At 42.8% G+C, this 27,988-nt stretch overlaps 4 protein-coding genes across 7 annotated transcripts; 3 read left to right on the forward strand and 1 right to left on the reverse strand.

Annotated features, from left to right (window-relative positions):
- Nucleotides 1-790: 790 nt before the first annotated feature.
- cfap276 (cilia and flagella associated protein 276) lies at nucleotides 791-2,505 on the forward strand. Its single transcript, XM_020459881.2, has 5 exons — nucleotides 791-1,036; nucleotides 1,186-1,302; nucleotides 1,524-1,639; nucleotides 1,791-1,906; nucleotides 2,257-2,505. Exons 1-5 carry the CDS (start codon nucleotides 959-961, stop codon nucleotides 2,325-2,327), a joined length of 498 nt encoding a protein of 165 aa, XP_020315470.1. The 5' UTR covers nucleotides 791-958; the 3' UTR covers nucleotides 2,328-2,505.
- Nucleotides 2,506-4,068: 1,563 nt separating this feature from the next.
- On the reverse strand, nucleotides 4,069-5,697 carry LOC109869764 (protein kish-B-like). The gene is made up of 3 exons (XM_020460023.2): nucleotides 5,569-5,697; nucleotides 5,139-5,270; nucleotides 4,069-4,879 (listed from the first exon to the last, which is right to left on the reverse strand). The coding sequence occupies exons 1-3, from the start codon at nucleotides 5,576-5,578 to the stop codon at nucleotides 4,797-4,799; spliced, it is 225 nt and encodes a 74-aa protein (XP_020315612.1). The 5' UTR covers nucleotides 5,579-5,697; the 3' UTR covers nucleotides 4,069-4,796.
- zgc:195245 (protein FAM107B) lies at nucleotides 4,799-14,333 on the forward strand. 4 transcript variants are annotated; one of them, XM_031804207.1, is made up of 7 exons: nucleotides 4,799-4,908; nucleotides 5,109-5,211; nucleotides 5,653-5,793; nucleotides 9,746-9,785; nucleotides 9,999-10,170; nucleotides 12,859-13,003; nucleotides 13,322-14,333. In XM_031804207.1, exons 3-7 carry the CDS (start codon nucleotides 5,662-5,664, stop codon nucleotides 13,424-13,426), a joined length of 594 nt encoding a protein of 197 aa, XP_031660067.1. In that variant the 5' UTR covers nucleotides 4,799-4,908; nucleotides 5,109-5,211; nucleotides 5,653-5,661; the 3' UTR covers nucleotides 13,427-14,333. The 4 variants fall into 4 exon arrangements, 3 of the variants coding, with proteins under 3 accessions (XP_031660067.1, XP_031660068.1, XP_031660069.1); XM_031804208.1 differs by having other exon boundaries at nucleotides 5,656-5,793; XR_002252059.2 differs by lacking the exon at nucleotides 4,799-4,908 and having other exon boundaries at nucleotides 5,112-5,211; nucleotides 13,322-13,790; nucleotides 13,843-14,333.
- An 823-nt stretch (nucleotides 14,334-15,156) lies between these two features.
- On the forward strand, nucleotides 15,157-27,890 carry inavaa (innate immunity activator a). The gene is made up of 10 exons (XM_020459625.2): nucleotides 15,157-15,272; nucleotides 21,223-21,316; nucleotides 21,963-22,096; nucleotides 22,305-22,427; nucleotides 23,063-23,303; nucleotides 23,559-23,612; nucleotides 23,719-24,022; nucleotides 25,204-25,365; nucleotides 25,692-26,448; nucleotides 26,577-27,890. Exons 2-10 carry the CDS (start codon nucleotides 21,262-21,264, stop codon nucleotides 26,670-26,672), a joined length of 1,926 nt encoding a protein of 641 aa, XP_020315214.1. The 5' UTR covers nucleotides 15,157-15,272; nucleotides 21,223-21,261; the 3' UTR covers nucleotides 26,673-27,890.
- Nucleotides 27,891-27,988: the final 98 nt, after the last annotated feature.

A 27,988-nucleotide genomic window follows, 5' to 3' on the forward strand; every position in this document is an offset into this window, starting at 1 on the left:
GTTTTTACATTTTTATTATTCAATTAATGGTCAGCATGATTGTGTATATTTTACTGACACAATCAATTATCTTTCGCATTCAAAAAATCCGGGGTATTTGCAGGCATTACCGCAGTCAACAGGTGCTTTTTGACATGATTAGTGCTATCTGAGATTCTTGGGACGTCCATATGCTAAACCCCTACCCTTACCCTTATCAAACTCTAACCTTAACGGCTTAACCCTTACCTTAACCATTTTAAACGTCAACCTCAATGGGAGGTTTGGACGTCCCAATGAATCCGGATAGCGCGGCCCTTTTTGACAAGTGCACGATATTGTCAACTGAATTTAGGCCTTGTGCATTTTTATTCGGCCCCATTTGTTTGGTAAACAGGGATTAGACAAAAAAAATGTTAGGCCATTGTTTTTTGCACATTTTGTTTATATGAAATATAGCCAAATTTGACTTTGTGGCTGTTGTAACTAGTGGACTGGAAACCCCTGGCAAGACACGGCAATTAGTTGGGTTTACATAGTAGGAAACATGAACGTACAGGGTACACTCATTTTTTAATATTTATTTTTCATTACAATATTGCTTGCCATAAATAATATCCTAGTCATTAATCATCAACTCATTATCAATTATGTTGTTTTTAAAATGCTTGTTTTTTGTTGATGCTTCACATCGCTTTGAGATGTCTTTGTGTAAATGAATAGCGCTTGCTATATACCTTCAATAAATTACATTAGTCAAAATTGGCAAACCTAAACCTTTCGTAAACTCACAGTTCTGCAAAGGATAAGGAATAGGTAAATATTTTTTATAAATTATACATGTGGATGAGGTGTCACAATGAATCGCCTAGCAACCATGGTGAGTTAGTCAACATTCTAGTGCGACAAACAAGGGGATACAATTCGGCAAGAGCATGTGTTTATCATCCTCAACATTGTAACATTTCCAGCTTTTATAATGCCACGAACGAGAGATCCCTTTCCTTTTCCTAAAACTGAGAACGACTACTCATTGACTGGGGCAAAGCAATGTCAGGTAGGCCTAAATTGCAGCTCTAGCACTGATGATATTTAGCTATAATTGTTTTTGCCAAATATATATATATATATGTTTTTACTTTTAAGTAGGCCAACATGATTTCCGCTATTTGATCAGTCTATGCATTCTTCCTTCCAAATTAACAGAAAGAGCCATTTGATAAACCAACTCACATAGCTCAAAATGACGAACCGTGGAGTCGTCTAAATGACAGGGCTACTCTAGCCAGCATTAGGAGGAATGTCCGGTATCATGACCGGCAGGTAGGCTAATATTATTTCTCTATAATAGGCCCATGCCTATTATTAGCTTGACACAAAGGACAACATGAAAATAAGTTGTACTAGCCAAATTCAGCTAGCTAGTACAATAAAAACTTATTTGACATGACTGATTCATGAAATTCAGAATTTACATCACAAAATGACATACAAATAGAACGATCACCTATCACCTCACATTACTGTACTCTCTCCCAACCAAGGCACCTAAAGACAGCCTAGACTTCCATTTGAAATCAACCTATGACCACCACCAAGAGTTCCTCAGTAGTAAGAACCAGACCTTATACCAGAGGGAGACTTTTACTGACGACCATGGGTGAGTGTGATGGAACCGGGGGGAATGCTCAACTGTGGTGCTGCTGTAGTCAAGAGCTCTGGTCAAAAGTATTGTACTATATAGGGAATAGGGTGCCGAACAGAAGCTGCGGGAAGAGATTAACTCAACTAATGTAAAACTAACTCTGTAGGAGGACTCTGAAGAACCGTGGAAAACATGAAGCGCCCTTGTGTGAAACCAAGACAGAAGTTAAAGTATGGATGAACTCACAGAAGTCTTCAATCTACAGCATTGAGGGAACAATAGGTAAGATTTCAATACAACCCTAATGACTTGTTCAATAAATAATTGATTAGCGAATACTTAGCGAATACACGCAGGCAAGATGAGTAGGACTGAAATCCAATCTATAATCAGGTAGTCTGTGAAAGGAACATCTATCGTCATTTCAGCTACTTCTTGTGACTGGTTATTTTAAGAGCTTTTTGACCATTGCCATAACTACTGGGACTCCTAAAAGATTGTTGTCCTAGTTCTGAGCTAATTGTAAAAGCCCTGGGCCTGGCCAGGTATGAGTGAAATCAGTTCTCTACTAGCCTAGGCAGGGCATTTTCCCTAACAATGTATGATAAGATGTATTTTTTTTGTCTCCACAGAATCTCATCACAACGCCTCTACTAACAGGGGATACTCTAGGAAGCACGACGGAGGATTCTACTCCACCTAATAATACTGTCAAACAACTCACTCAGTGGGCGATGGACATCACTGAACTTCCAGTGAACTACCCCCTACACAAGATCATTACTATATTTAAGTATTCAAGTCGCTGAAACATCTTAAAATATAAGCATTCCTTAACTTTGACAGCATAGTTGTTGAGTGGTGGTTGCATTTTCAGCACAGAAGCCAACAGTTGTGTGAAAGTATGAACCTTATAACATCAAAATGTTTGTTTGGTTGCACATTGATCAAATGTTTGTTTGTTGCCACCCAGGCTTTTTTTTTTTAATTGAGAGGAAGCAGTAGAGCCACTGAATTTCTGTTATAAAACTAACCTGGCACACGTGTTTCCCTTCTCTCCAAAAACGCTCACTACTTTTGTCCTTAACTCCATTACCTGGCTAAAATAATTGTGCACTTGTATCTAGCTTGCCTGGACAAGGGTTGGCTTGAGAGCTAGCCAGAAAACGTTGGCTAAGAAGCTACAACAGTGTTAATTATCGTCTCAGGCAGTAATATATAGCAGATCAGAATCGCTGTTATACTCATTGGCCACTGTGGAGAATGAGGTAAAACTACAAAACTCCTCGGCACTAGTATATCTGTTCGAGTCATCACTTCTGACCACAATTTATTACATGCTCATTGCCTCAGGAGCTCGCATGTCGGGTACTATCATTTCAGAATCGGGGCAGGGTCAAACCCCAACCGGATCAAATCAGACCACTGTGTAGAACTATAAACCTAAAACAATCACACACTCATTCAGTCGCACAGGCACACAACACGCACAAACATAACACCATTCAAATAAAACTGACAGTACTACGGCGTTGTTGAATTTATAGAGCGCAGAGAATCATGGGAACTCGGAGGAAAGAAAGGTTGGAGTAAAATAATAGCGTGCCCTCGTGTGGCCATCAGTGGTAATGTGGGCATGCCTTGTAATGAGTAGGCCTAAAATAATAGCGTGCCCTCGTGTGGCCATCAGTGGTAATGTGGGCATGCCTTGTAATGAGTAGTCCTACATTAGCTTGTTTATAATAAACCACACAACATACAGAGTACTAGTCAACATTTTGCACACACCTACTCATTCAAGGGTTTTCCTTTATGGAATCATGTAGTAACCAAAAAAGTGTTAAACAAATCAAAATATATTTTAGATTATTCAAAATAGCCACCCTTTGCCTTGATGACAGCTTTGCACTCTTGACATTCTCTCAGCCAGCGTCATGAGGTAGTCACCTGGAATGAATTTCAATTAACAGGTGTATCTTCTTAAAAGTTAATTTGTGGAATTTCTTTCCTTCTTAATGCGTTTGAGCCAATCAGTTGTGTTGTGACAGGGTAGGGGTGGTATACAGATGATAGCCCTATTTGGTAAAAGACCAAGTCCATATTATGGTTCAAATATGCAAAGAGAAACGACCGTCCATCATTACCTTAAGACATGAAGTTCAGTCAATCCGGAAAATGTCAAGAACTTTTCAAGTACAGTAGCCTTCATTTAAAAAAAAAATCTGTATTTGAACTATTTTCTACATTGAAGAATAATAGTAATGACATCAAAACTATGAAAAAACACTTTTTTGGTTACTTCATGATCCCATGTGTTATTTCATAGCTTTGATGTCATCACTATTCTTCTACAATGTAGAAAATTGTAAAAATAAAGAACTCAAATAAAGGGTTTGTCCTGTCCAAACTTTTGACTGGTAATGTACATATATATAAATACCTTATAAATTGTTAAAATGCATTTATTTACTGTGATATATTTGAAACACTTTGTTTCCATGTTCACCCTCATCCACATCTTTGAAAATCACACTTACAAAAACTGTAACAAGGGACAAAGTACTGGCAAATGTTAAGATGTGGTTCAGATCATTAGTGTCATGTTTCATGTCAAATTAATGGCTAAATTATACATTGGTCCTGTGTAGGTACATTAGTCCAAAGTCCTGAACCCAAACAGCACTAGTCACACAATGGTGAAGCCTCACTCTTCACTCAAGTAACTGGCAGTAAATTCAACAAGACAAGGCACTTGGAATATATTTACACCAGTACCATTTGTCTTGCAAAAACCCCCCACATAAAATCTCAAAACTCTATTAACAGAAAGAGATAAATCAACCACCCCATTTTGACCATTGACTGCACACAGGGGGACACTCATGTTGTTGATCTCTGTGTCAGTCAGTGTCTTTTTCATCACCGTTCCAAATCAAATAAACATCTCACTTCAGAAAGTGAAGGGTGTGTGGCGTGTTGACAGACAGAAGACCACATTTCAAAAGCGTGTAGCCCCGTCCTCTTTTCTCGCCACATTGTTCATTGGTTCCAAGCTCAGCGGCAGTGTCCATGTAGCCTCGTCCCAGATCTGTTTGTGCGGTCTTGCCAAATCCATTGTTGTCATTGTCAAACAAATCTGGGACCAGACTAGACAGTCCAGCCTCCTATTTGGTCATTTTAGAAAGAGAACGTAGAACGCCATGGTCACACAGGATAGAGCCACTGTCAGGTGAAGTCTGGTCCCAATCACAGATGCTGTTGAGCCAATAACAAAGACAATCAAGGTGATATCAAGTTGTAAAAAACATCACATTTCACACTCATTAGAAAAGCCAGTGGAGGTGTCTGTGCAAAATGCACAAGTGATATGCATGAACTTTTAATGAAATAATGCTTAACTTTCTCTTTTAGAAAGCATATGTTTAGGGGTGCCTGATTTAACGCTGTTGACTAATTATCAATCTCTGGCATGTTATTTTGGGAGGCACCAATTCCTATTATTCCTATTAAATACCTTTGAAGAACACCCCCCAGACCCCTCTCTTCTCTGCCAGCAGCCAACCCTTCACTCGAGGCACTTTCTTCAGGTAAGCACACGTGCAGATGAACAGCAAGCCGAACACCAGTAAACCATCGAATGAATACACTGTTCAGAGAAATATAGTAGATGTGGCATTATAGCAAATTGATGTATACATTTCACATATGTTTTGTACAGTTTTTGAAATGAGCTAAAGTTACCGAATTGTGCATTTCAAGCAAGCTTGAATATCATTTAGGGCTTTTGACATTAATGGCTTGTGATGTGAGCCACGTCTCCACATTAGCTAACTTTAGCTAGTTGGCTTGCTAACAACACCTGAACTTCCTGGTGGCTAAAGTTAGTTAGCTAACTAAGTTAGTACTTCCATTTGTTTCATGATGCCGAAATAAGCGTCGCATACCGTTTGCCATTTTCACAGGTTGTGGTTACTGCCAAAGCTTTTAAAATCAGTAACGTATCTGTATGCTTCTTGTCGTTTGTTTAGTAGTTATACATGAGCGACTTCTGTAAACAGGCTGATCAGTGGAGCTCGAAATACGTCGATTTGAGTGCTACTGGAAAGGAAGGACTAATGGATCGACGAGCAAGCAGCATCACAGGAACAGAAGGAATGCTGGAAGCAAAGGTATGCAGCTACGACATTTGTATTTGTTTGACCAGATAAACATTTACATGTATCTGAGTAGTAGGAAGATCTGATGGCTTTTGAGACACACTAGTACATGAAATCCAGTTGCAAAACCATTCTATTCCATATCTGGTGCATCTCTAAGTGGAATCTTTTCCTTTTCTACTTCAATCTGCATTCTGCACTGATTTGAAGAGCTAAACTGGACCTATGTGATGTTTCCAGATCTGTGAGGAAAGGAGACTATAAGAGGAAGCCACTTTAGACTATTAAAATGCACCCCATGTGTGGGAAAATCCACCTCTCTCTATTCAAATTTAGGGATGGTTTTCCTAACAGATTGGTCCTGGACTAAAAAGCGCTTTCAATGGAGAATCTCAATTTGTGATGTTTTTTTAGTCCAAGATTAGGCTTAATCTGTGTCTGGGAAACCGAATGTCTAATCTTATATATAATCTAAAGTAGCAAGCAAGCATACTCTATCACTCTTTTACTCCCCCGGCCTGTTGGTTCATGTAACATTCCAGTATTAGACTTATTGAAAACACCCTACAGTAATAGCAACCATATATTAATTCATTTACTTGAACGCATAAAGGCCTTAGACCATGTTGTCAGATTTACTAGACGGCATTAAAGGGCTCAGCTGTCAAGGAGTAGATTCCCAAAGATGCTGAGAGGACTGCCATGTTATCTTGGTTTAAAACCAGCATAGCAACTCCGCTTGTTTATTCTGCATTACATTACATTTGTAATTTGGAGTGGTTAAAAGCAGCATTGATGTCCATGGCAATTAGCTAATCTGACTTCCTGGGGGTTGTGGTGAGGCTTAGCTTGCGTCTCAAATGGTGCCCTATTCCTTATGTAGTGCACTACTTTTGACAAGAGCCCTGGTCAAAAGGAATGCACTATATAGAGAATAAGGGTGTCATTTGGGATGCACCATAATCTTGAATAGCGTAACGGGATTACAGGGGTTGCCTACTACCACTGTGTGTTGACAACTGGTAGGTTAAGACATTGAACTGTAACCTACAGACAGTCTTCTACTCAGCGACCGCACTACTATGTTGGATTCGGAAGCCAGAAAGAAGCAGACACCTGTCTGTCTCGAGGTGTGTGGCATTTGACAATGGACTATTGAATAAGAGAGAGGGGGATCTTGTAGCTTGATAGAAATGGGGGACTGTGGCGATCGTGCCATGGAAGGGTCATACAACACAAAGAAAGTGAGTCTATTTATTATCCTCTGTTTGAATTATCGTCTTCCTGTCTGAACTGGAGGCTCAATGGTCATGTCTGGTTGTCTGTTGGCAACCTGTCACAGGTGGTGGTGACCATAGAAATATAATTATGTTATATTTCTATGGTTAACAGCTGATTCTGTTCAACACAGAAAAGTATCTGATCTGTGATGATGATGATGATGATTGATAATGTCCTTTAAAAATTGGATTCCATGTTCATTATGCATTAGTCCAATGGATGGACAGCATTGCTTTCTGGATTTGAGATGTTTTATGGGGTTATATTCAAGGCAGAGCAAAAACTTTACAGTGTCTATATTTAGTCAGTAATAGACCATTACAGACAGTGTGTGGAAGGACAATTGGCCTAGCGTCATCCGGGATAGGGGAGGGTTTGTCCAGGGTAGGCCGTCATTGTAAATAAGAGTTTGTTCTTAACTGCCTTGTCTAGTTAAATAAAGGTTAAATTAAACAATACAATAAAAAATAATGTTACCACTAATGGCCACAAGGTGGCCAAGTGGGCTGTCAAAAATGGGTCATCTGAATCTAGCAAGAAGGGACAAACTTCTTATTGAACTGGTTTGACCATAAACTGATGATATAGTGATACAAATTCAATCTAAGAGGTTGTCCCCTCAAGAAATGAATACATAGTTGTTGTGATTTAGCACAATGATATGAAATGGAATGATGTGTGTCAGAGTTTGATGTAGCGGTCTAATCTCCCGACTCCAGAACACATATGCCCCCTCGGCAACGGTGACTGAATGGTTTGGGAGAAAACAGACCAGTAGACCAGATTGGACTGGTCTGGATGGAGACTGGCATTCATGCAGTCCTTAACTTTGGATCTGTCCCAGTCTCCGTCCCCGGCTTTGTCCTCTTAATCCTCCATTTCCAGATCAACACCCTGCTGGGACCTGGCTCCAAGAGGGAGGGAGGGGGAGCGAGAGGGAGGATAGTTCTTGGCACCATACTGTCTTTAATATAGAGTGACATGTCTTATATGGCACATTTCCATGCAGGATTTACACCAGTGTTTTACCCAAAAGGCTCAGACTTTTCTAGTTCCATCTACGTGGACCTGCAACTGTGTCGCACTGGGCCATAGCTCCGTCAGACATGCTCTCACTTGGGGCAAAAGCCAGGCCACTGATACTTTCCCAGCTGGAATTTACATAACAATGGCTAACTGTGAACTTTAAGAACTTTAACACCTTACAAAGCAACTGTTTTGATTATGCAGAGGTTGACTCTTCTCTTCACAAGTCCTCACTGTCAGCCCTAGCTATGGAAACACAATTTCCGTAGTATAACATAAGGGTTAGAATTTCCGTAGTATAACATAAGGATGTATACACTATTGTAACACCGACGTTAAAGTCAAAAAGCGGCAATAGACAAATGCAGGCACAACTTGGCGCAGCATAGGGCATGCTGGGTAGTTGATGGGCTGCAGGACCAATAGCAGTCACTTCCCACAGCCTCCTTGTCTCCAACATATTATGTGTGCAGAGCCATCAGTCCAGCACGCAAGACAATCTAGACCTGCAGTGTTTACATTACTGTGGCCTGGAACAAGATGGGTTTCGACTTTGTCTGTCTTAGTGAAAGGCCAGTCACAACAACTGCAGTCTGCCATCTGCCCGCTGGTTAATATGATACTATCCATGAGGCCTACTTCCAAACAAGAGTTGATTTCAACTACTGGGTGTGGCTGGCAGAGGCATGTGCTCTGCTGTGTGCGTACTAGAAGGGACAGTCTGTTATGATGAGTTGATTCTCTCTCACCAGCTGTGGTAGCCATTTCTGTACTTCCAATCGTAACACTTTACGATACATTCACCTTCATAAAGACTTAAACCAATTTTATAATAAGGCTATTACATGGTTTAAAAAGGTGCAAAAGTTGTTCAGTTCTAATAGCTTGGTCTTTTCTTTTCATCGGCCTCCAGGGTATAATGAGAAGGAAGAAACATCCATTGTTATGTACCACCATCTCTCATTTGTTTATTTTTGCCATAAAATAGTTAACATGGCATTGTTATCAAGATGACATTAAAGCTCCTGTGGTGATGATGAGCTTGAGAATGGGCCAGGGAAACCTTGGCAACCTTGAGGGTGGAGCCAAACATTTGATAAGACCTGACGATCTGAAAGGGTGATAAGACGCGTTACATGATTCAGCCGTCAGCCATCGGCTCCCTCTGTGCGATAGCGCTTTGAGTAAATACAGACGACATGCGTTAAGAGCCAGGGATGGCACTTCCTCTTGTAGCACCTATGTAATTACACAACCTAGATCCCACAGGGCAAATCAACAAGCAGCTTGATTAACCAAGGGACGACTTGATTACATAGCATATTGTTTGATTAAAAGGTGTTCTATGATGGATATTGTTTTGCACTATAGGAAAATAATACACACACACACACACACACACATCTACTGTTTCATAGCAGATTCTGGAGATGGTGATCAAATAGCATGTGGAGCAAACGTTGAAAGAGATTCCACTATGTGGCTCATTGACAGTGTCTTCATCAGTTCTCTGTTTTACACCGTATCCTTGGTACCATGTGGTGTGGCTGTGTTGTTCCCTACTGCATCATATTACAGGACCACATGCAGTGCAATGTTTGTTATACTCTGCTTGAGTTAATTAATGATTTCCTCTCTTTTCTCCCTCACCTTTCAGGTGCTTCCTCAGCGGCCAGGATTTCGACACCACCGAAAAGGTATATCTATAGTAAAACCTAGTACTGATTCAATTCATGAATTATGTGATCTAGATTTGATACAAGTTGACTTGTGCTAACCTGAGTGCCTGTCCATTTTTGCTCTCTTGTCAATTCCTTATGGAATTTTCTGACAGCAACAGAGCTGGCAAGAATCAGGCTAGACTTGTGCCAAATCATCTGAAAAATAATGAACCCTTTCCTCTCCTGGAGAGAACTATGTGTGCCGAGAGCCCCTGTCCCGGCAGTCTACAGAGTTTAGTGAGGTCCCGGAGGGGACTCAGACCCAGTCCCAGCAGCCGCCCAGGGTGAAACTGAATGGCTCCACTGTGGAAACACCCAGCCACCACGACCTGCACCGCGAACTACTGCTCAGCACCAAACGGTTGGTTAATAATATATGCCATTTAACAGACAATTTTATTCAAAGTGACAGTCATGCGTGCATACATTTTACGATTGGGTGGTCACGGGAATCAAACCCTCTACCCTGGCATTACAAGCACCATGCTCTACCAACTGAGTTACAAAGGACCAACTTGAAATAAAGACTCACATATACTTACAATATACACAGAAATAGACTAAAGGTTCTATTATACAGTGCATTTGGAAAATATTCAGACCCCTTCCCTTTATTCACATTTTGTTGCATTACAGTATTGTTCTAAAATAGATTAAATTGTCCCCCCCTCATCAATCTACACAATACCCTATATCAACAAAGCAAAAACAGGTTTTTCAACATTTTTATTTACATAAGTATTCAGACCCTTCACTCTGAGACTCGAAATTGAGCTCAGGTGCATCCTGTTTCAATTGATCATCCTTGAGATGTTTCTACAACTTGATTGGCGTTCAACTGTGGTAAATTCAATTGATTGAACATTATTTGGAAAAGCACACACCTGTCTATATAAGGTCTCACAGTTGACAGTGCATGTCAGAGCAAAAACCATTTTCCTTCCCCAGAGGGGGAGAATTGAATTGAAGGTTCCCAAGAACACAGCAGCCTCTATCGTTCTTAAATTGAAGAAGTTTGGAACCACCAAGACTCTTTTTAGAGCTGGCCGCCCGGCCAAACTCAGCAGTCCCGGGAGAAGGGCCTTGGTCAGGGAGGTGACCAAGAATCTGATAGTCACTCTGACAGAGATGGTTGTCCTTCTGGAAGGTTCTCCCATCTCTGCAGCACTCCACCAATCAGGCCTTTATGGTAGAGTTGCCAGATGGAAGCCACTCCTCAGTAAAAGGCAGACCGCTTGGAGTTTGCCAAAAGGCACCTAAATCGATCAAACATCTCTGGAGAGACCTTAAAATAGCTGTGCAGCGACACTGCTTTGTAATTATGGGGGTATTGTGTGTAGATTGAAAAATTTAAATCAATTTTAGAATAAGGCTGTAAATGTAACAGAATATGGAAAAAGTCAAGGGGTCTGAATACTTTCTGAATGCACTGTACGTCTCAAAAAGTTTTAAGAAAGATCACATCTGCCAATGCATAAACAAAATTAATGGTGCAGATACACTACATGGCCAAATTAGTGGATTCTGCTATTTCAGCCACACCCGTTGCTGACAGTTGTATAAAATTTAGCACACAGCCATGACAAACATTGGCAGTAGAATGGCCTGTACTGAAGAGCTCAGGGACTTTCAACGTGGCACTGTCATAGTGCCACCTTTCCAAAAAGTCAGTTAGTCAAATATCTTCCCTGCTAGAGCTGCCCCAGTCAACTGAAAGTGCTGTTATTGTGAAGTGGAAACGTCTAGGAGCAACAATGACTCAGCTGCAAAGTGGTAGGCCACACAAGCTCACAGAACGGGACAGCCGAGTGCTGAATCGCGTAGCACGTAAAAATCGTCCTCGATTGCAATACTCACTACCGAGTTCCAAACTTCCTCTAGAAGCAATGTCAGCACAATACCTGTTTGTCGGGAGCTTCATGAAATTGGTTTCCATGGCCGAGCAGCCACACACAAGCCTAAGATCACCATGCACAATGCCAAGCATCGGCTCTGGAGCAGTAGATACGCGTTCTATGGAGTGACGAATCACGCTTCAACATCTGGTAGTCCGACGGAGGAATCTGGGTTTGACGGATGCCAGAAGAATGCTACTTGCCCCAATGCATAGTGCCAACTGTAAAGTTTGGTGGAGGAGGAATAATGGTCTGCGGCTGTTTTAATGGTTTCAGGCTAGGCCCCTTAGTTCAAGTGAAGGGAAATCTAAACGCTTCAGCATACAATGACATCCTAGACAATTCTGTGCTTCCAACTTTGTGGCAAGTTTGGGGAAGGCCCTGTCCTGTTTTAGCATGAAAATGCCCTCGTGCACAAAGGAAGTTCCATCTAGAAATGGTTTGTCGAGATCGGTGTGGAAGAACTTGACAGGCCTGCAAAGAGCCCTGACGTCAACCCCATCAAACACCTTTGGGATGAATTAGAATGCTGACTGAAAGCCAGGCCTAATCGTCCAACATCAGTGCCTGACCTCACGAATGCTCTTGTGACTGAATGGAAGCAAGTCCCCGCAGCAATGTTCCAACATCTAGTGGAAAGCCTTCCCAGAAGAGTGGAGGCTTTTAGAGCAGCAAAGGGGGACCAACTCCATTTGAATGCCCCTCATTTTGGAATGAGATGTTCGAAGAGCAGTTGTCCACATACTTTTGTGTAGTGTAATTGTGTGTGTGGGATAAACCATATTGGTAACTAAATGATGGTGCTTTTATTCCCAGTTGTAGTGCGTGTGTTTTCATTTATATTTATGGCTATATTTATGGCTCTGTCTGCAGTGACATTACAGTTCACATGTTATACACTGAGGCCTGAGGATGGTGTATGTCATACCCTTTTCACGCAACCATCCCAACTCGATCCATACTCTTCTAGCTTTGATATTTTCTTTTCACATTGTAGACAGAAATGCAGGCACCGCTTGGCACAGCACAGAGCAAGCTGTGCCTGCATGGTCTCGCAACTATGTTGGATGCAAACCAGGCCGGCACAGTACACCTCTGCTTGGCTCAGTAGTGTGAATATGTCTGAATATGTTGTCTGTTGTGCCTCCTTTTAGAGGCCTGTTACCGGGAGAGAAGCCTGAGCTGAAGCGAGTCCTGGAACAGAGGAGGCTGGAGCAGCATAGAGAGCAGGAACTGGCTCTACGGCCTCCTTTAGAACTGGAGACTGAACTACGCAAGAGACAGCAGATACTGCTGGAGGTAGTACACAGACACACACACAGAAACACACACACTATGTAGTTAACAGTAAGAGGATAAACAAATGGGGTATTTACAAAAATAGGCTATGACCATGTTTGAGAAGAAAAAAGTTACTGGATCCAGTGTGACTCAGTTGGTAGAGCATGGCGCTTGCAACGCCAGGATTGTGGGTTCGATTCTCATGGGGCACCAGTATGAAAAAGTTGTTATAAAATGGATGCACTCACTACTGTAACTCGCTCTGGATAAGATCATCTACTGAATTAATAAAATGTCAAATGAAGTGTCTGAAATGAGTCTGCTTTTGTGTTTCAGTATGAGCAGGAGGAGATCAGGCGTCGAGAGGAGCAGGAGAAAGGTGTCCCTGAGTTTGTTCGCGTGAAGGACAACCTGAGGCGCACACAGGTGTCTGGGCAATGAAGGCCACATGATGCTCTGTCCCTTCCCATCACCCCCCGCAGCCTCCCACCACAAAGGCTCTGGCTGGGGCCCGTTTCTACACCCAAGAGTCCAAAGACTGCACTTCTACGCCTCCCTCACCACAATGGTTCTGCCATTACAATGCGACCACCCTCCTGTTTCACCTACCACCAACCTCCACTGTGCCCCATAACCTACAGCTATATGATGAGAGTCAACTTCACTGCAGCAAGTTACTGAAAAGACTACCACTAGGACTGATATGCATCTCTTGCTGGACTGTTTATACTTTGTGAAAAAAGCTAATAAAGAATCAAATAAGAAAATGTGTGAAATATAAAGCAATGTAGGAACTGGTCAGTAGGTTTCAATGTAGGAACTGGTCAGTAGGTTTCAATGTAGGAACTGGTCAATAGGTTTCAATGTAGGAACTGGTCAGTAGGTTTCAATGTAGGAACTGGTCAATAGGTTTCATGTAGAGAATGTGAGTGAAAGCGCATAGGTCTACTGTAAATTATGTGTATGTTCAGGACAAATATTTTGTTCTTTATGAATAGAGTCATTATTTTTGTATTATTTTACTAGGAACACTTTGTTTTGAAGTCTGCATTCAAGTCAGTCACTTGGTTTACAGCAGCATAGTGTCAACATGTAAGTGTGTTCATTTTTGGGTTTGTTTATTTCTTTCAAAGTCCATAAATTAAGGATAGGTTACTCCACTATTGGACACATGACAGTGACTGGAACTCTCGATTTTGTCGTTAAAGCATTGTCACTCATAGCTAAACCACCAATGACAGATGGTATTAGTCCTATTTGTTTGAATTAATTGTTTGCCTGTTCTTGTTGCTCCTTTTCTTTTTAAGCAATGTGTTTATCAAGAAGACAATAAAGATTTCCAGGATTACAATGATTCCTTTTTCAATAACCCTTGCTCAACAGTTCCCTCTCACTGCGGTCTTTCACATGGCAATAGGACTTAATTAGCTGATCTTTTCATTCCATCACGGGATGAGCAAAAAAACTGGCCATCTGGAGGGGTGGGGGAGGGGTAGCTATAACGACATGCTCTTCCTCTCCCCTCCCGGCAGTAAAGGGATGTCCGCGGGTCTGGGGGTGGGGTAAACATGGGTTGCTTATTTAATTTAAATGTATTCTACAATCCATAATTCTCCTTGGGTGACTAAGTAAATGCTTATATTACTCATAACTGTAGGGCTGGCTAATAGCCTATCTGAGAAAACAACTAGTCTAAATTCAGCATTGTAAAATTTTGGATGCATGTCACGCATTCAAGTCAGTGGGCTGTAAGTCTAATGCTATTTATTATTCAAGCGACAGGCTCCATCACACTCCTACCAGCCAGCTGTCCACCGGCATTCGCCTCTGCCTCTCCCCCAAACGTTTATTTCCTCCAGCTATCATTCTCTACTATAAATGTCCCCCCTCCGAGTGTCGTGTGCTGTGTCAATGGGGCAAAGCTTGTCTGGAGAAAAAAATGCTCTCGATTGAAAATGTTCCTTGTAGATAGGGGGAATTAACCAACATAAAGTTACATTTCTTTTATTTTTTTAATCGTTAAGAAACGATACCACGTAAAATAAGAAGTCTGTCAAATTCACAACTCACAACAGTTGATCCACGTACAACTCATTTGCATTTGGGAAACTGAACCCACAGCTCAAGTGAGACAACCCTCTCTCTTTCCAGATAATGGTATGATCTGAGGACAGATGTCCCACCAGAGAACGGAACGCCGCCCCCCAATGCCCATCACACATCTGACTTGAGAAAGACTCGACATGCTGTGAAGTCCTCAGGATTGCTGGACCAACGCGTTTAGAAGGTAAAAACATTCACATTTTATGAACGTATTGTTATATGGGAAAATGAGAATACAGTTACAGTGACAGGGTATTGCACTCTGGTTGAAACAATGTAGACAGGGATAAACTATGGGCCACTGATACAAAGTATAATTCGATGTTATATTGCAGCTATATGAGTTCTGTGTGACTGAGGAGGACTTTTTCAACTCTGAAAAGTATGCTTTATTTCAGACATCAAACTTTTTTTTTTTTTTACTTTAGATGAGTCACTCTCAGACATCCTGTTATTTTACATGGTTATTATTTGTCTGATAAACTGTGAGTCGTGACAATTGCTAAACGTTTACTTCCCAGAATAAAAATTGCAATAGTCCTGGAATATTACTCAGCGAGAGTGTGTTGAGTCTAAACACACTAGTCATTTCAATGACACAATAATGAGTAGATCCTGCCACATGTTGAAGGCTATTTAACACAGGAAGAGGAGACACAAGTAGCTAATGTAATGGTCTCACATAACAAGCCTTTTGTCTGAACAAAAAAAAGTTTAATGGTGTCATTTTCATCCATTGCCACTACACAAGAATGTTGTCCATTTGAAATTGTTGACAAACAACTCCCACTGACCTGTAACACCTCAGTGTTAATTCTGCTTCAGCACTTGCAAAGTTGAATTGTTTACTTGTGACAAGCACATAGATGATTTGACAAAATGACCTGTAGGGTAAAGGAAAAGAACCAGAGATACTATGAAAGGGCGAAGAAGCTAAGTCAGTCAGTCATACATCCTGTTACCATCATTTACAGGGGTTGACCACTATTAACTCGTCTTGAGGCCCGGAGAGTCAAAGAAAGCCATATGTCTTGATCTTGGAGAACAATGGAGGATCTCTGCTTAGGTCTCTGTATTTATATTGTCTTTGGTCTGCAACAGAGGTGCTGTGTCTGGCTAGAATATGGCCTCCACCTCCAGGGACCAGGAAAGTATGTGTTGCTCATTACTGTAACTTTTATTATTGTCTCCATTGGAAAACTAATCCTCTAATAATGATGACACCGTTCTGACACCTCCCGAGTGGCGCAGCGGTCTAAGGCACTGCATCTCAATGCAAGTGGCGTCACTACAGTCCCTGGTTCGGATGCAGGCTGTATCACATCCTGTCCTGATTGGGAGTCCCATAGGCCAGCGCACAATTGGCCCAGCGTCGTCCGGGTTTGGCCCGGGGTAGGCCGCCATTGTAAATAAGAATTTGTTCTTAACTATATATAGTATTGATGGGCATTGGATTGGAGTTTCATTTAGATCAATGATGATCAATAATCAGTCTGCTGATTCATTCTCTCCATTCCCTCTGTATATATATACAGACAGAACAGAATGGATCTATTTTGCTGAATGGATGTTGGCTGTTGACCAGCCTCTGAAATCAGACATACTGTAAAGTCGTTTGGTTTCTTCCATAGTATCAGCATACCCTAGAGAATCTTAATTACAGGCTTCACATAGGCCTGGTTTAGTTTCAGTTGAACACACATGCGCACGTACACATACACACACATACACACACAGGCATCCCTCACTGTTTCCTAGGGTAGCTAGCCCCCGTTGGTAATTCCAGCAGCCTAGACCCGACCACAGTGGTAATGCAATGGTGGTGGTGGGCTACATTCCAGGAGAATCCCAGAGGCACACACACACACACTTACACTCTTCTAGAGGCTCATGGGATTGGATGGTGGATAACAGGGAAAGTCTGGGAGACAGACAGTGAATCCTCGCCATCATCCTCTCCTCCTATAAACAAACTGTTTCCCGTTAGATGCTTCGTTTTCATGGTCCAGCGAGCAGAGGGGAATGAGGATGGGTGTAACCGTAAGCTACTATCCTGAGAAACCCTCCTTAGATAGCTGTCATCGTTTGCTGTGATCATCATCACAGGACTGGTGTAATTAGCTTGTTATGACAACAGCAATGAAGTCATGTGCTATAGGGTGGAGCATAAGGTAATGGCAATACTTCTACAGGAAATGCTGAGCTAATTGGCTATTCTTGACCCAATGGAGTGATTTGTTGATTTTCAAATTCACCCCTCCTCAGTCCTCACCCTATGTTTTCAACAATCATACTTGTATACAGTATGAAGACTATGGCAATATTAAAGGTCAATATGAGGATGTCAATGCACTGGGGAAAGGCTACCTAGGGGGTAGGCAACAACACATCCGCCACGCTGGCCCTCAACACGAGGGCCCCTCAGGGGTGTGTGCTTAGTCCCCTCCTGTACTCCCTGTTTACCCACGATTGCGTGGCCCGCACAATTCCCAACACAATCATTAAGTTTGCAGACGACACGACAGCCTGATCACCAATGACGATGAAACAGCCTATAGGGAGGAGGACAGAAACTTGGCAGTGTGGTGCCAGGACAATAATATCTCCCTTAACGTGAGCAAGACAAAGGAGCTGATATTGGACTACAGGAAATGGAGGTCCGAGCATGCCACATTCACATCGACAGGGCTATAATAGAGCGGGTCGAGAGCTTCATGTTCCTCGGTGACCACATCACTAAAGACCTATCATGGTCCAGACATGCCAACACAGTAGTGAAGGGGGCACTACAATACCTATTCCCCATCAGGAGGCTGAAAAGATTTGGCATGGGCCCTCAAATCCTCAAAACGTTATACAGCTGCACCATTGAGAGCATATTGACTGCTCAGCATCCGACCGCAAGGCGCTACAGAGGGTAGTGCGTATGGCCCAGTACATCACTGGGGCCGAGCTCCTTGCAATCCAGCACCTCTATGCCAGGCGGTGTCATAGGAAGGCCCTAAATTGTCAAAGACCAAGCACCCAAGTCATATACGGTTCTCTCTGCTACCGCAGGGCAAGTGGTACCAGAGCGCCAGGTCTGGGACCAAAAGGCTCCTGAACAGCCTCTATCCCCAAGCCATAAGACTGCTGAACAGTAAATCAAATGGCTACCCAGACTATTTACATTGACCCCTGTTTATTATCTATCCTGATTGCCACTTTTACCCCTACCTACATGTTGGGGTATTACCTTAGTTACCTATACTACCTCGTGCCCCTGCACATTGACTTGGTACCGGTACTCCTTGTATATAGCCTCATTATTGTTATTTTATTGTGTTACTATTTCCTATTTTTTATATTTAGCGCATTTTTATTAAAAACATTCTTACTTTTTAACTCTGCATTGTTGGGAAAGGGCTCTTATGTAATTATTTTACGGGAAAGTCTACGCCTGTTGTATTCAGTGCATGTGACAAAAAAAGAGTTCTGATGTTTTGCACTCTTTCCCCACCCTATGTTGTCAGTGCTCACATACAACGATTATATGGGAAATGTTGTATGTTTTGGCATAAGTTTACAACTTCTAGAAGGTCCTGAATGACGCTGTATCCCAACCCAACTCTTCCACCCACCCACTCAGTAGATATAGGCTCCAGGTAACCACAGACATTGTGAAAGTCTTATGAGAGTTATGGGGTGTAAGTGGGCAAAATACCACATTTACCCTGCCTCTGCCTGCGTCTGATTAGCCAGTTCCTGTGTTCCTGTTGCCGTCTCAGTTTTATATTATTCATGTGGCTGTGTCAGGGAGTCTAAATTCCCCTACCTCACTCCACTTCACCCACTCAGACCTGTTCATTTCCTCTCTTTGAGAGGAGGTATTCTAGCCTGGAATCGAAAATCATATGCTCTGAATGTGCTCTGTTTCTGCTCATATCAGTTCAAGGCTAGAGTTCCTCTTCCTTCCACTGTCTCACTGTAGGCCCCTATCTCAGCCACAGCTCTGTTCCTTTCCCCGCTCCTCCTGCTCTGTTGTCTCACTGTTGGGCCAAGCAAACCACCACTCCTCCTCAGCTGGAGCTGGATCCAGCCCATCCAGAGGTGTCAGCAGTTATTGAACCCACAGTAGATTATGCAGACTGGTGGCTGGATACAGGGGATATGGAGCCTTTTGTTTGCCTCTGTGTATTCAGCCAACAGCGCTAGACTATAGCATGCTGTTCACTCATTGTGCTGCTCTTGCTTTCTCAAAGCTGCATCAGTCCACATGAGTTACTCTGCTGAATGGACAGAGGATGGGCCGATATAGGCCTACCCAGCCAGTGGGACTCAACACAATAACATCCTGGCAAGGGGTTCCTCATGATCCCTACAGGAACAGGCCTGATACCCATCTCTAAACATCACTGCTCTAGATAGGACCAGTGGATTACTTGGACTTGGTCACACACAGCGGCTAAGTCTACATGACCTGAATGTGAATAGAGACATGAGCTACATGAGCTCCTTCTGTCCGTTGACATACTGAAGTTGTGTTTTTAGACATAGATACAGAAGATACATGTCAGCAGCCCCAATAGTTGCTCGGTCTGAAGGAAGTTATTTCCTGTGTTATAAACGTCTTCTGGTGTGTCCGAAATGGTATCCTATTCCCTAGATAGTGCATGACTTTTGACCAGTTATGGTCAAAGGATGTGCACTATACAGGGAGTAGGGTGCCATCCTACACATACTTGTACTACTGACCTGTTACAAGGGATGGCAATGATATCTTATAATCTCGTTAGCTGCCATAAAGAAGTCCTTTGTGATCTGCTGCAATGTAGAGGAGAGGAAAGGTACAGCTACAACTGATGACAGACACGTGAATGAAAATAAAGTTATTCACCTAGAAACTAAATATAGATTTTTCTAGTCTTATCCTTAGTTGACTTCCTCAACTCCCCCCAACTCATGCCAGATGACATGAGAATCACGTCTGTCAATGAGTCAGCCTTCACTTACTCTCCTGCTATACAGATGTAAGATCTCCATTTGAGGCAGTTTGCTACAGCAGGAAAATAATCCTGCAGTAACTGGAAATTATGTGGGTTATAATTCATGGACATTTTTTTTTAGGGCAAATCAAGTCTGACATTTTAAAGTGAAAATTACAAACTTTAGAAGCTTTTTTAAACCATGAATAGATGACAAGTTTTCATTTCCGGATGTGCAGGAAAATGTTCAGAAACAAAAGAGTGATCCAATTAAGATCCTACATCTGTAGAACCCAAACATGATTTTCAACTTGCTATTCTGTCCCCTGTGCTGGGCTTTATAAGTCACTTTTAGACTCTTGGGTTAGCTTCAAGGACGACCTACAGTATATAAAGTGGCAAATTATTGAATAGTCCATAAACATGAGTTGCAAACATACACATTTTTTTATGTGTTCTACAGTGTGAGAATGTGTCATTGAAATCAGAGATGTGCCAAATCATGAATCTCCAGTGGCTTTAAGTGAGCTGTCTGATGCTACAGAGACAGGCTAAGCATTGAGACGTTCTTCCACTTCAAAAGCCCCTTGAGGGTTGTTTCTCTGGACACCGATTGAATGGAGAGCTGGTGTGTGTGCGTCTGTGTGTGTGAAACTTTGGGAGGGGGGAACAGGTGCAGTCCATGAGAGGGTTAATTTCCTTGCCTTGCAGCCATCTGCTTTCTTCCGGGTGCTTTTTGCGGGTCCGTTCCTTTAAACACCCTCTGACATACCTCACGGCGACACACAACACACACACACACATTCCCGGAGAATGGTGTTGTGCCCTGTGACCGTCGCCATGGCACCCGGTTTTGGATTAACCCCTGGACCCCTCGCACATGTGCCGAGTCAAGCATGGAGGCTGCTGCCTATTGTAATAGGAGAACAGGGGAGAAAAGGATGGAAGCAGGGAGAAGAGGGAGATGGGGGTAGCACTAGTGGGGACTAAATCAGTGTTTAAAGATTAGCATCAGGGGTGGAAACGGATGATTGTGCAATATTTTGTAATAGTTTTTTAGGTGAAGCAATTTTTCACTTTCCTGAGTGATCTAAACATTGGATCTGTTTTTTTGTGTGAATAATGATGATTTATACAATCTGATGAAACTATTGAACTATTTTCCAACAGGTATTGTTTTAACACTGTAAAGAAGACCTTCCAACAGCCATGATGGATAAAGAGGAGATCAGTGACACTGACAGTGGGATCATACTCAACTCTGGTAGGAGCTTAACACATCAACAATGCTGAACTTTAGGTCTAGGTGCAGATATAAACTTTATGGAAAGCACTGAACATGTTATTAATGCTGAGACCTAAATATTTAAGATGTTTTTACAATTGTATGTGCAAATATTGAACTTTAGAGATACATTCAGGAGCTAGAAGTTTAGTGATAGTATAGTTTCCTAAGGACTTGAAGCGAGTCGACCATCTCTGTCGGCTCCATCTTGCATCTAGTAGGTTAGCTACAGATGTAGGATCTTAATTTGAGCCAGTTTCCTACAGCATGAAAATAATCCTGCAGCAACAGGAAATGTGAATTATTATATGGATATAAATTGTACAATATATATATAAATTGTATATAAATATATATATATATATATATTTATATACAAATATATATATTTATATATAATATATATATTTATATATATAAATTGTACATTTCCTAAATTGCATAAAAATGATCCTGCAACAGAGTGATCAAATTAAGATCCTACATCTGTAGAAAAAACATATAATTCATAATGATCGTTCATTTTGTGATATAAGCTCCAAATGTGGCACCATGGGATGCCTATAATGGGGTCTGTGCTCTGGTTTAAACGCTCCATTAACATCATCTCCTATGTGTGATGCAGGTCCCGACAGCCCCACGTCGCCGGTCAAGGACTTGACCACTCACACCCGGGCCATGAGGCTGAAGCATCAGGTTCTGGAGGAGAAACTTGAACTGTGTCTACTGGAAATCAAAAAACTCTGCATCAGAGAGGCTGTGAGTAGTCACACTGGAATTAGGGATCTAGTCAACACAGAGTCTTACCCATTAGAACAAAAGGACATCCTCAGAGTTTGAGGTGATATTTGGGAACGTGATCATGAGAACGTGATATCAAATCACCTCTTCTACATTTAGAGTTGATGGTTGAGATATAATAAGTGTGTGTTTACAAACAAATCGACTTGATTTGCTTTATTTACAGGAGCTGACAGGAAAACTGCCGCCAGACTACCCTTTACTGCCTGATGAAAAGCCCCCTCGCGTTCGCAGGAGAATAGGAGCGTCCTTCAAACTGGACGACAGACTCATACACCAGGATGGAGAGGTACAGTATAGGCTACTCCGTTTGGTTTTGTTTCTTTTGAAATGCAGCCAGGTGTAGCAACATCTCTCAATGTCTTGCAAGGTTCAGTACGAAGTTCATGTATTGCAGTTTCCACAAGTTTTTTGTAAAAATGTTAAATAATTGCTCTTCCTGCGCCTCCCGAGTGGCGCAGCCGTCTAAGGCACTGCATCGCAGTGCTAGAGGCACCACTACAGACCCGGGTTTGATCCCAGGCTGTGTTACAACCGGCCGTGATCGGGAGTCCCATACGGCGGCGCACAATTGGCCCAGCGTCGGCCGGGTTAGTGGAGGGTTTGGCCAGGGGGGCTTTACTTGATTCATCGCGCTCTAGCGACCCTTGTGGTGGGCACCCTGGTCGTCTGCAGGGTGACCTCGTTCGGTCGTCAGTTGAACGGTGTTTCCTCTGACACATTGGTGCGGCTGGCTTCCGGGTTAAGCGTGCAGGTGTTAAGAAATGCCGTTTGGCTGGTCTGAGTACACATGACTCAACCTTCGCCTCCTGAGTCCGAGTTGCAGCGAGGAGACAAGATCGAAATTGGGGAGATAAAGGGGATTTTTTTTATCCTGTTATTTGGGTTCTTGACCCTGATCGAAGCTAAAAACCCTCTCCACAGGATTCAGAACTCCACTCCCTAGAAGCTGACCTGGCCTTGCAGCTCCAGATCGTTGAGGCAGCTCGTAGACTCTCAGTGGAGGATCACCTGTCTAAACCACAGAAGAAGAGCAGGCTGCAGCAGTGCAAGAGGGAGGAGAAGAAAGTCAAGGATCTACAGGAAGCTGTGTTTCAGCACAGGATCAGGAAGGAGTGCTCCTCTCCACCAACTAACAAGAAAAATAACTCAGCCAAACACAGAGGTGAGTGCTGTGCATTTGCTAATTCTGCCCCCATCTGGACACATTGGGCTCTGCAATCTGCAGGGAGGTTAGGTGCCTTTCAATCCGATGGAGGTTGGATGGATGGATTCTCTATTTTTTTTATAAACAATTCAATTTTGTTATTGAATCACATAAGCAGTACATTTCATAAGAATTACACTACAATGTTGATAATTTGCCCAACCCCTTCCCCCAATTGAATAAAGTCTTGAATAAACTTCTTTCTGTCGCCAGATCTGTGCATTTCTGATGACAGCTCCCTGTCTGATGCAGTGGCCTTGGACGATGGTGAGTTGTTATCAACTAACACAGTATAAATGCCAATACAATTCAACACCTCCAAAGTGTCATCATGTCTGACTCTTACTATTATGTCTCCTCTGTCTATCCATAGACGTCGACTCTGGCCCTCTCTCTCCCTCAGCGTCTGTAGACCCACTCCTGCAATCCTCTGTGGGCTCCCTGTCCCTCCAGTCCTCCTCCTCCCAGGGCAGTCTCCAACACTCCTCTGGCCAGAGCCTCGTCTCCAGCTGCAGTGTGGAGCAGACCCAGACCCAGAGCTTCAGTATGGGCTCCAACTGCAGTGTGGAGTACCCGGAACGCTCCCCCATCCAGAACTCCCCCTGGAGAGAGTCTAGCCTGGACCAGCCCTACCTAAGACCCAACAAACCCCTCTCTGCCTGCAGCAGCAGGTCCAGGTAAGAGTCCACGTCGTTTTTGGATTGAAACCCTGTGGACTAATAATCCAGCTAGCACAGTGGATCTGGGCCGATTCCGGCTGAGAGTCAGACTCGGCCAACGTCAAGTGGCCCGAGTTTGGGCCGCCTTCGGCAGTATTACTTATGGCTGGCATGCCGGGATTGAGCTCGGGCCGATTCCTGTGTGAGTTATCATCTGGCCCAAATGTATTACTTGGGGCTCGGGCCGATTGTGGCTACTCTCTGGCAGATGATTACACGAGCTGCTTTATATAATTAACATTGCATTATTTATTTTTCCATGTTCTCTCATTGTTTCTGTGATCAAAAAATAAAAATAACATTTAAATTAAAAAAAATTAAGAGTCCTATTTAAATGATATTTTAGTATTTTGATAATTTGTGCAAGGCAATTGATAAGCATGAAAAACTGGATGGGGCCTCACGAGTGGCGCAGACGTCTAAGACACTGCATCACAGTGCAAACTGCGTTGCTACAGATGCTGGTTCGATACCCACACTGGCCGCGACCAGGAGACCCATGAGGCGACGTACAATTGGCCCAGGGTTGTCCGGGTTAGGGGAGGGTTTGACCGGCCTGGATGTCCTTGTCCCATCGCGCTGTAGCATCTCCTGTGGCTGGCTTCCAGCTTAAGCATGCATTGTGTCAAGAAGCAGTGCAGCTTGGTACGGTAGTTGCAGTGAAGGGACAAGACAGTTGTAAAAAACAAATGCGTGGATGGGTAAAATTTGTATGTATAAAATGTATAATAGTCATATTTAATATGACTAAATTGGGACATTTTGTATACATTTTTTAAAATTAGCATCAGGCCGCTTCTGGGAGGATTCTGGTAAGATGCCGGCAAAGTCGGATGAATTCCGGTAGACAGAAACGGCCCGATATACTTGTGCAAATTCTGGAAAGTCATTCATTTTGATTCCGGGCCGATTCAATCAGTTCCGACCCCCCGGAACTAGGACGCTTCTGGGCTGATTCCTCATTGCTAGCTGGGAAAGGTGGAGCAGCTGACTGTGCAGGCCCTTACTTCACTACTAAAATATTTATTCTGCTCAGAACCCCATAAAAAGTGATTTGCTTTTGACTACATATACTTTTGAACTAGCAGTTGTTATACTCCTGCCCTGCCCCATCTCTATCTCCTTCTTTCTCGGAGCAGCAGTCCAGTAGGGACCCCAGTGTTTCCTGCAGACAGTAGAGTCCTGCCCTCCCACTTCCCCTCCATTAAGAACCTGGCTCTGAGACATGGACAAACCCACTCCTCCAGCGCCCCCTCTACTCCAGAGTTGAACGTACGCAGACAGTACTCACAGTCCTTCAGGTAAACAACCAATGCTTCAGGACGTCAACACCATAACGCAGAATGTCATCACCAGAACACACAACGTCAACACCATAACACAGAATGTCAAAACCAATAGCAACATGACTGTGTTGATTAGCTTTATTGTCTTCTTATGTGTCTGTTGTTGTGGACTTTGGTTGTAGATTTGTCATAAGTAACATCAATTATATTCATAAAATACATTGACTAATACATGTAATAATGAAGTTGCTGTATTAATGCACGTTATAGGGAGAGAGACATACACAAATTGCATCACAGTAGTTAACTTTTTTCTCCCCTGTCTATTTTCCTCTTCTCAGACTTCCCAAAAGTAAGCCCGCTCATGACCTGAGTGAAGGACGTGGGCGTGCCAGGTTGCCACGCAGCCGGCCGGAGTTCCTGGTTCGGTCTCCACAGTACTCTCCCCAGCTCTTGTACCAGTCCAGCTCTGAGGACAGCAGCTCTGAACACTCTGTCCCCTCCTACACCAGCTCCCCCAGCCGGGTCAATCACATAGACAGGGAGGGCCCCGCACCCACCGAGATCCCCAAGCTCTGCCCTCCTCCCTACGGCTTCCACTACGGAGCTAAAAGTCCCACCAGCCCTGCGTTCAATGGCTGCAACAGCCCCAGATTTTACAAGAACAACAACCAGCACCAGTCCTCTCCCAGCTTGAGAAGGAGATTGGCGGAGGAAGGCCACTGTTCCCCTCTTTCCCCGCAGGACCTGGACAGTCCCCTGGGGAGGGATCTCTACCTTTCCCCCTCCAAGGCACCCCAGCCCCAGCACAGGCACTGGCAGCAGGAGAGACAGGGCCCCCCACCGTTATCCCCCAGGAGAGTTCTGAAGCTCCCACTCCCCTACACCCACCTCGTACGTACCCCGTCACTGAGGGAGTACCCCAAACACCTCACCCGGGTGCAGCCCAGGGAGATGGTGTCAGAGGAGCTCAAATCCTGGCACCAGCGGAACCAGTTCCAAAATCAGCTCCAGAAGTCCCGCCCGGGTTCCCTGGAGCGGCAGGGGTCATTCAGAGTAAAGAGCCCCACGTCCCCTCACCTCCCGCCCTATATGCAGGTGACAATGCCCTCTAACACCCACCAGCATAACACACATTGATCTTAGCATAACTAGCATCCCCCATTTCTATATTAACACATATAGATATGGAACTAAAGGAACGTGAATGTGTTGTTGTGTTTCAGGGTCCCCACCAAAAGGTGATCCTCCAGAGGGCTGCAGATGGAACTCCAGTGCAGTGGTTTGTTGAAGAGGACTCAGAGATCGTTAGCCAGGTGTAACCACAGCCATATATACTGCATACGGTGCATAATTATATGTGTTTATCTATACAGTATATGTCTCTGGCTGTAACCAGGGGGAGTCGCCCTACTGCAGTATGCTATGCTACACACGAGGAGCGAAGGACCCTCTAAACTATTGAGTATGTCTGTATTTATTGAATCAATGGACTCTGTGAGATTATACTGTATGTCCCTGATGAGGGACAACTGTCCTTGACAAAATGCAGAAGACGACCTTGGCTCCATGGATAGTTGGGTACCATAATAAGCACCTAGCTCTACCACTTGTGACGTATGTATTTTATTTCATCTTTATGTAAAGAAAGTTTGTCATTTCTATGCCAGTTTATTTATTTTATTTTGAAAAGAAAGTTGATATTGTGAGTCAATTTGATTATTTTCTACAGGTTAAATATGCTAAGTTTTTGTAACAAGTTTCATACATTTTTAACTGGCTATAACATTTCAAGATTACTGCTTACTGTAGACTCTCTTTGTGTGTGGTACACATATTTGCACAACAAGGTTCACCTAGGTTCCAAATTAAATTACGGCCTTCCTAATATAATCATTTATTTCTTTAATAAAATGTCTAGACTGTTTTCTTTCTCTATCTTTCTCTAACTGCCAAATCAGTTCTGTTATACTCACAGACATTATTTTAACAGTTTTAGAAACTTTAGAGTGTTTTGTATCCAATACTATCATGCACATGCATATCCTAGCTTCTGGGCCTGAGTAACAGGCAAGTTTTCCTCAAGCAGTATAGGCACAATGTACAGGTAACTTCCCAAAATAAAGGAAACACCAACATAGTGTCTTAATAGGATGTTGGGCCACCACGAGCCGCTAGAACAGCTTCAATGCGTCTTGGCATAGATTTTTTGGGGGGCAGTTTCCTGTAACTCTCACTAGAATTTTATTACATCATTTTTCATATTATTTTTGAAAATAGTGTTAGAAAATGCTAGAAAGTTGCTGTTTCTCCTTAAGCTGTAGTACACTAACAATAACACGAAATAAGATGAATGTTAACCTGTTAAACTATTCATTTATATTAATCTAAGAGGCCTTTGTTTCTAAGTGGTTGGTTTGAAGCATGATTGTGTTGGATGTTTTCACTGCATTGCGGTTTTGTTGTGGTACTAACCAGTTGATTATATCAGTTTTGATATTGTTTGTATATTTATAATAAAAAGGCTTTATATTACTGATTCTCAAAGTGCAATTTCTTTTTAGAGAGATTCATTTGGAGAGGCATTTGTTTCTAGTCAATATAAAATATCACAATAACAATATCATTAACATATTTT

The sequence above is a fragment of the Oncorhynchus kisutch genome, linkage group LG24 (assembly GCF_002021735.2).
Source record: "Oncorhynchus kisutch isolate 150728-3 linkage group LG24, Okis_V2, whole genome shotgun sequence".
Classification (NCBI taxonomy): domain Eukaryota; kingdom Metazoa; phylum Chordata; class Actinopteri; order Salmoniformes; family Salmonidae; genus Oncorhynchus; species Oncorhynchus kisutch.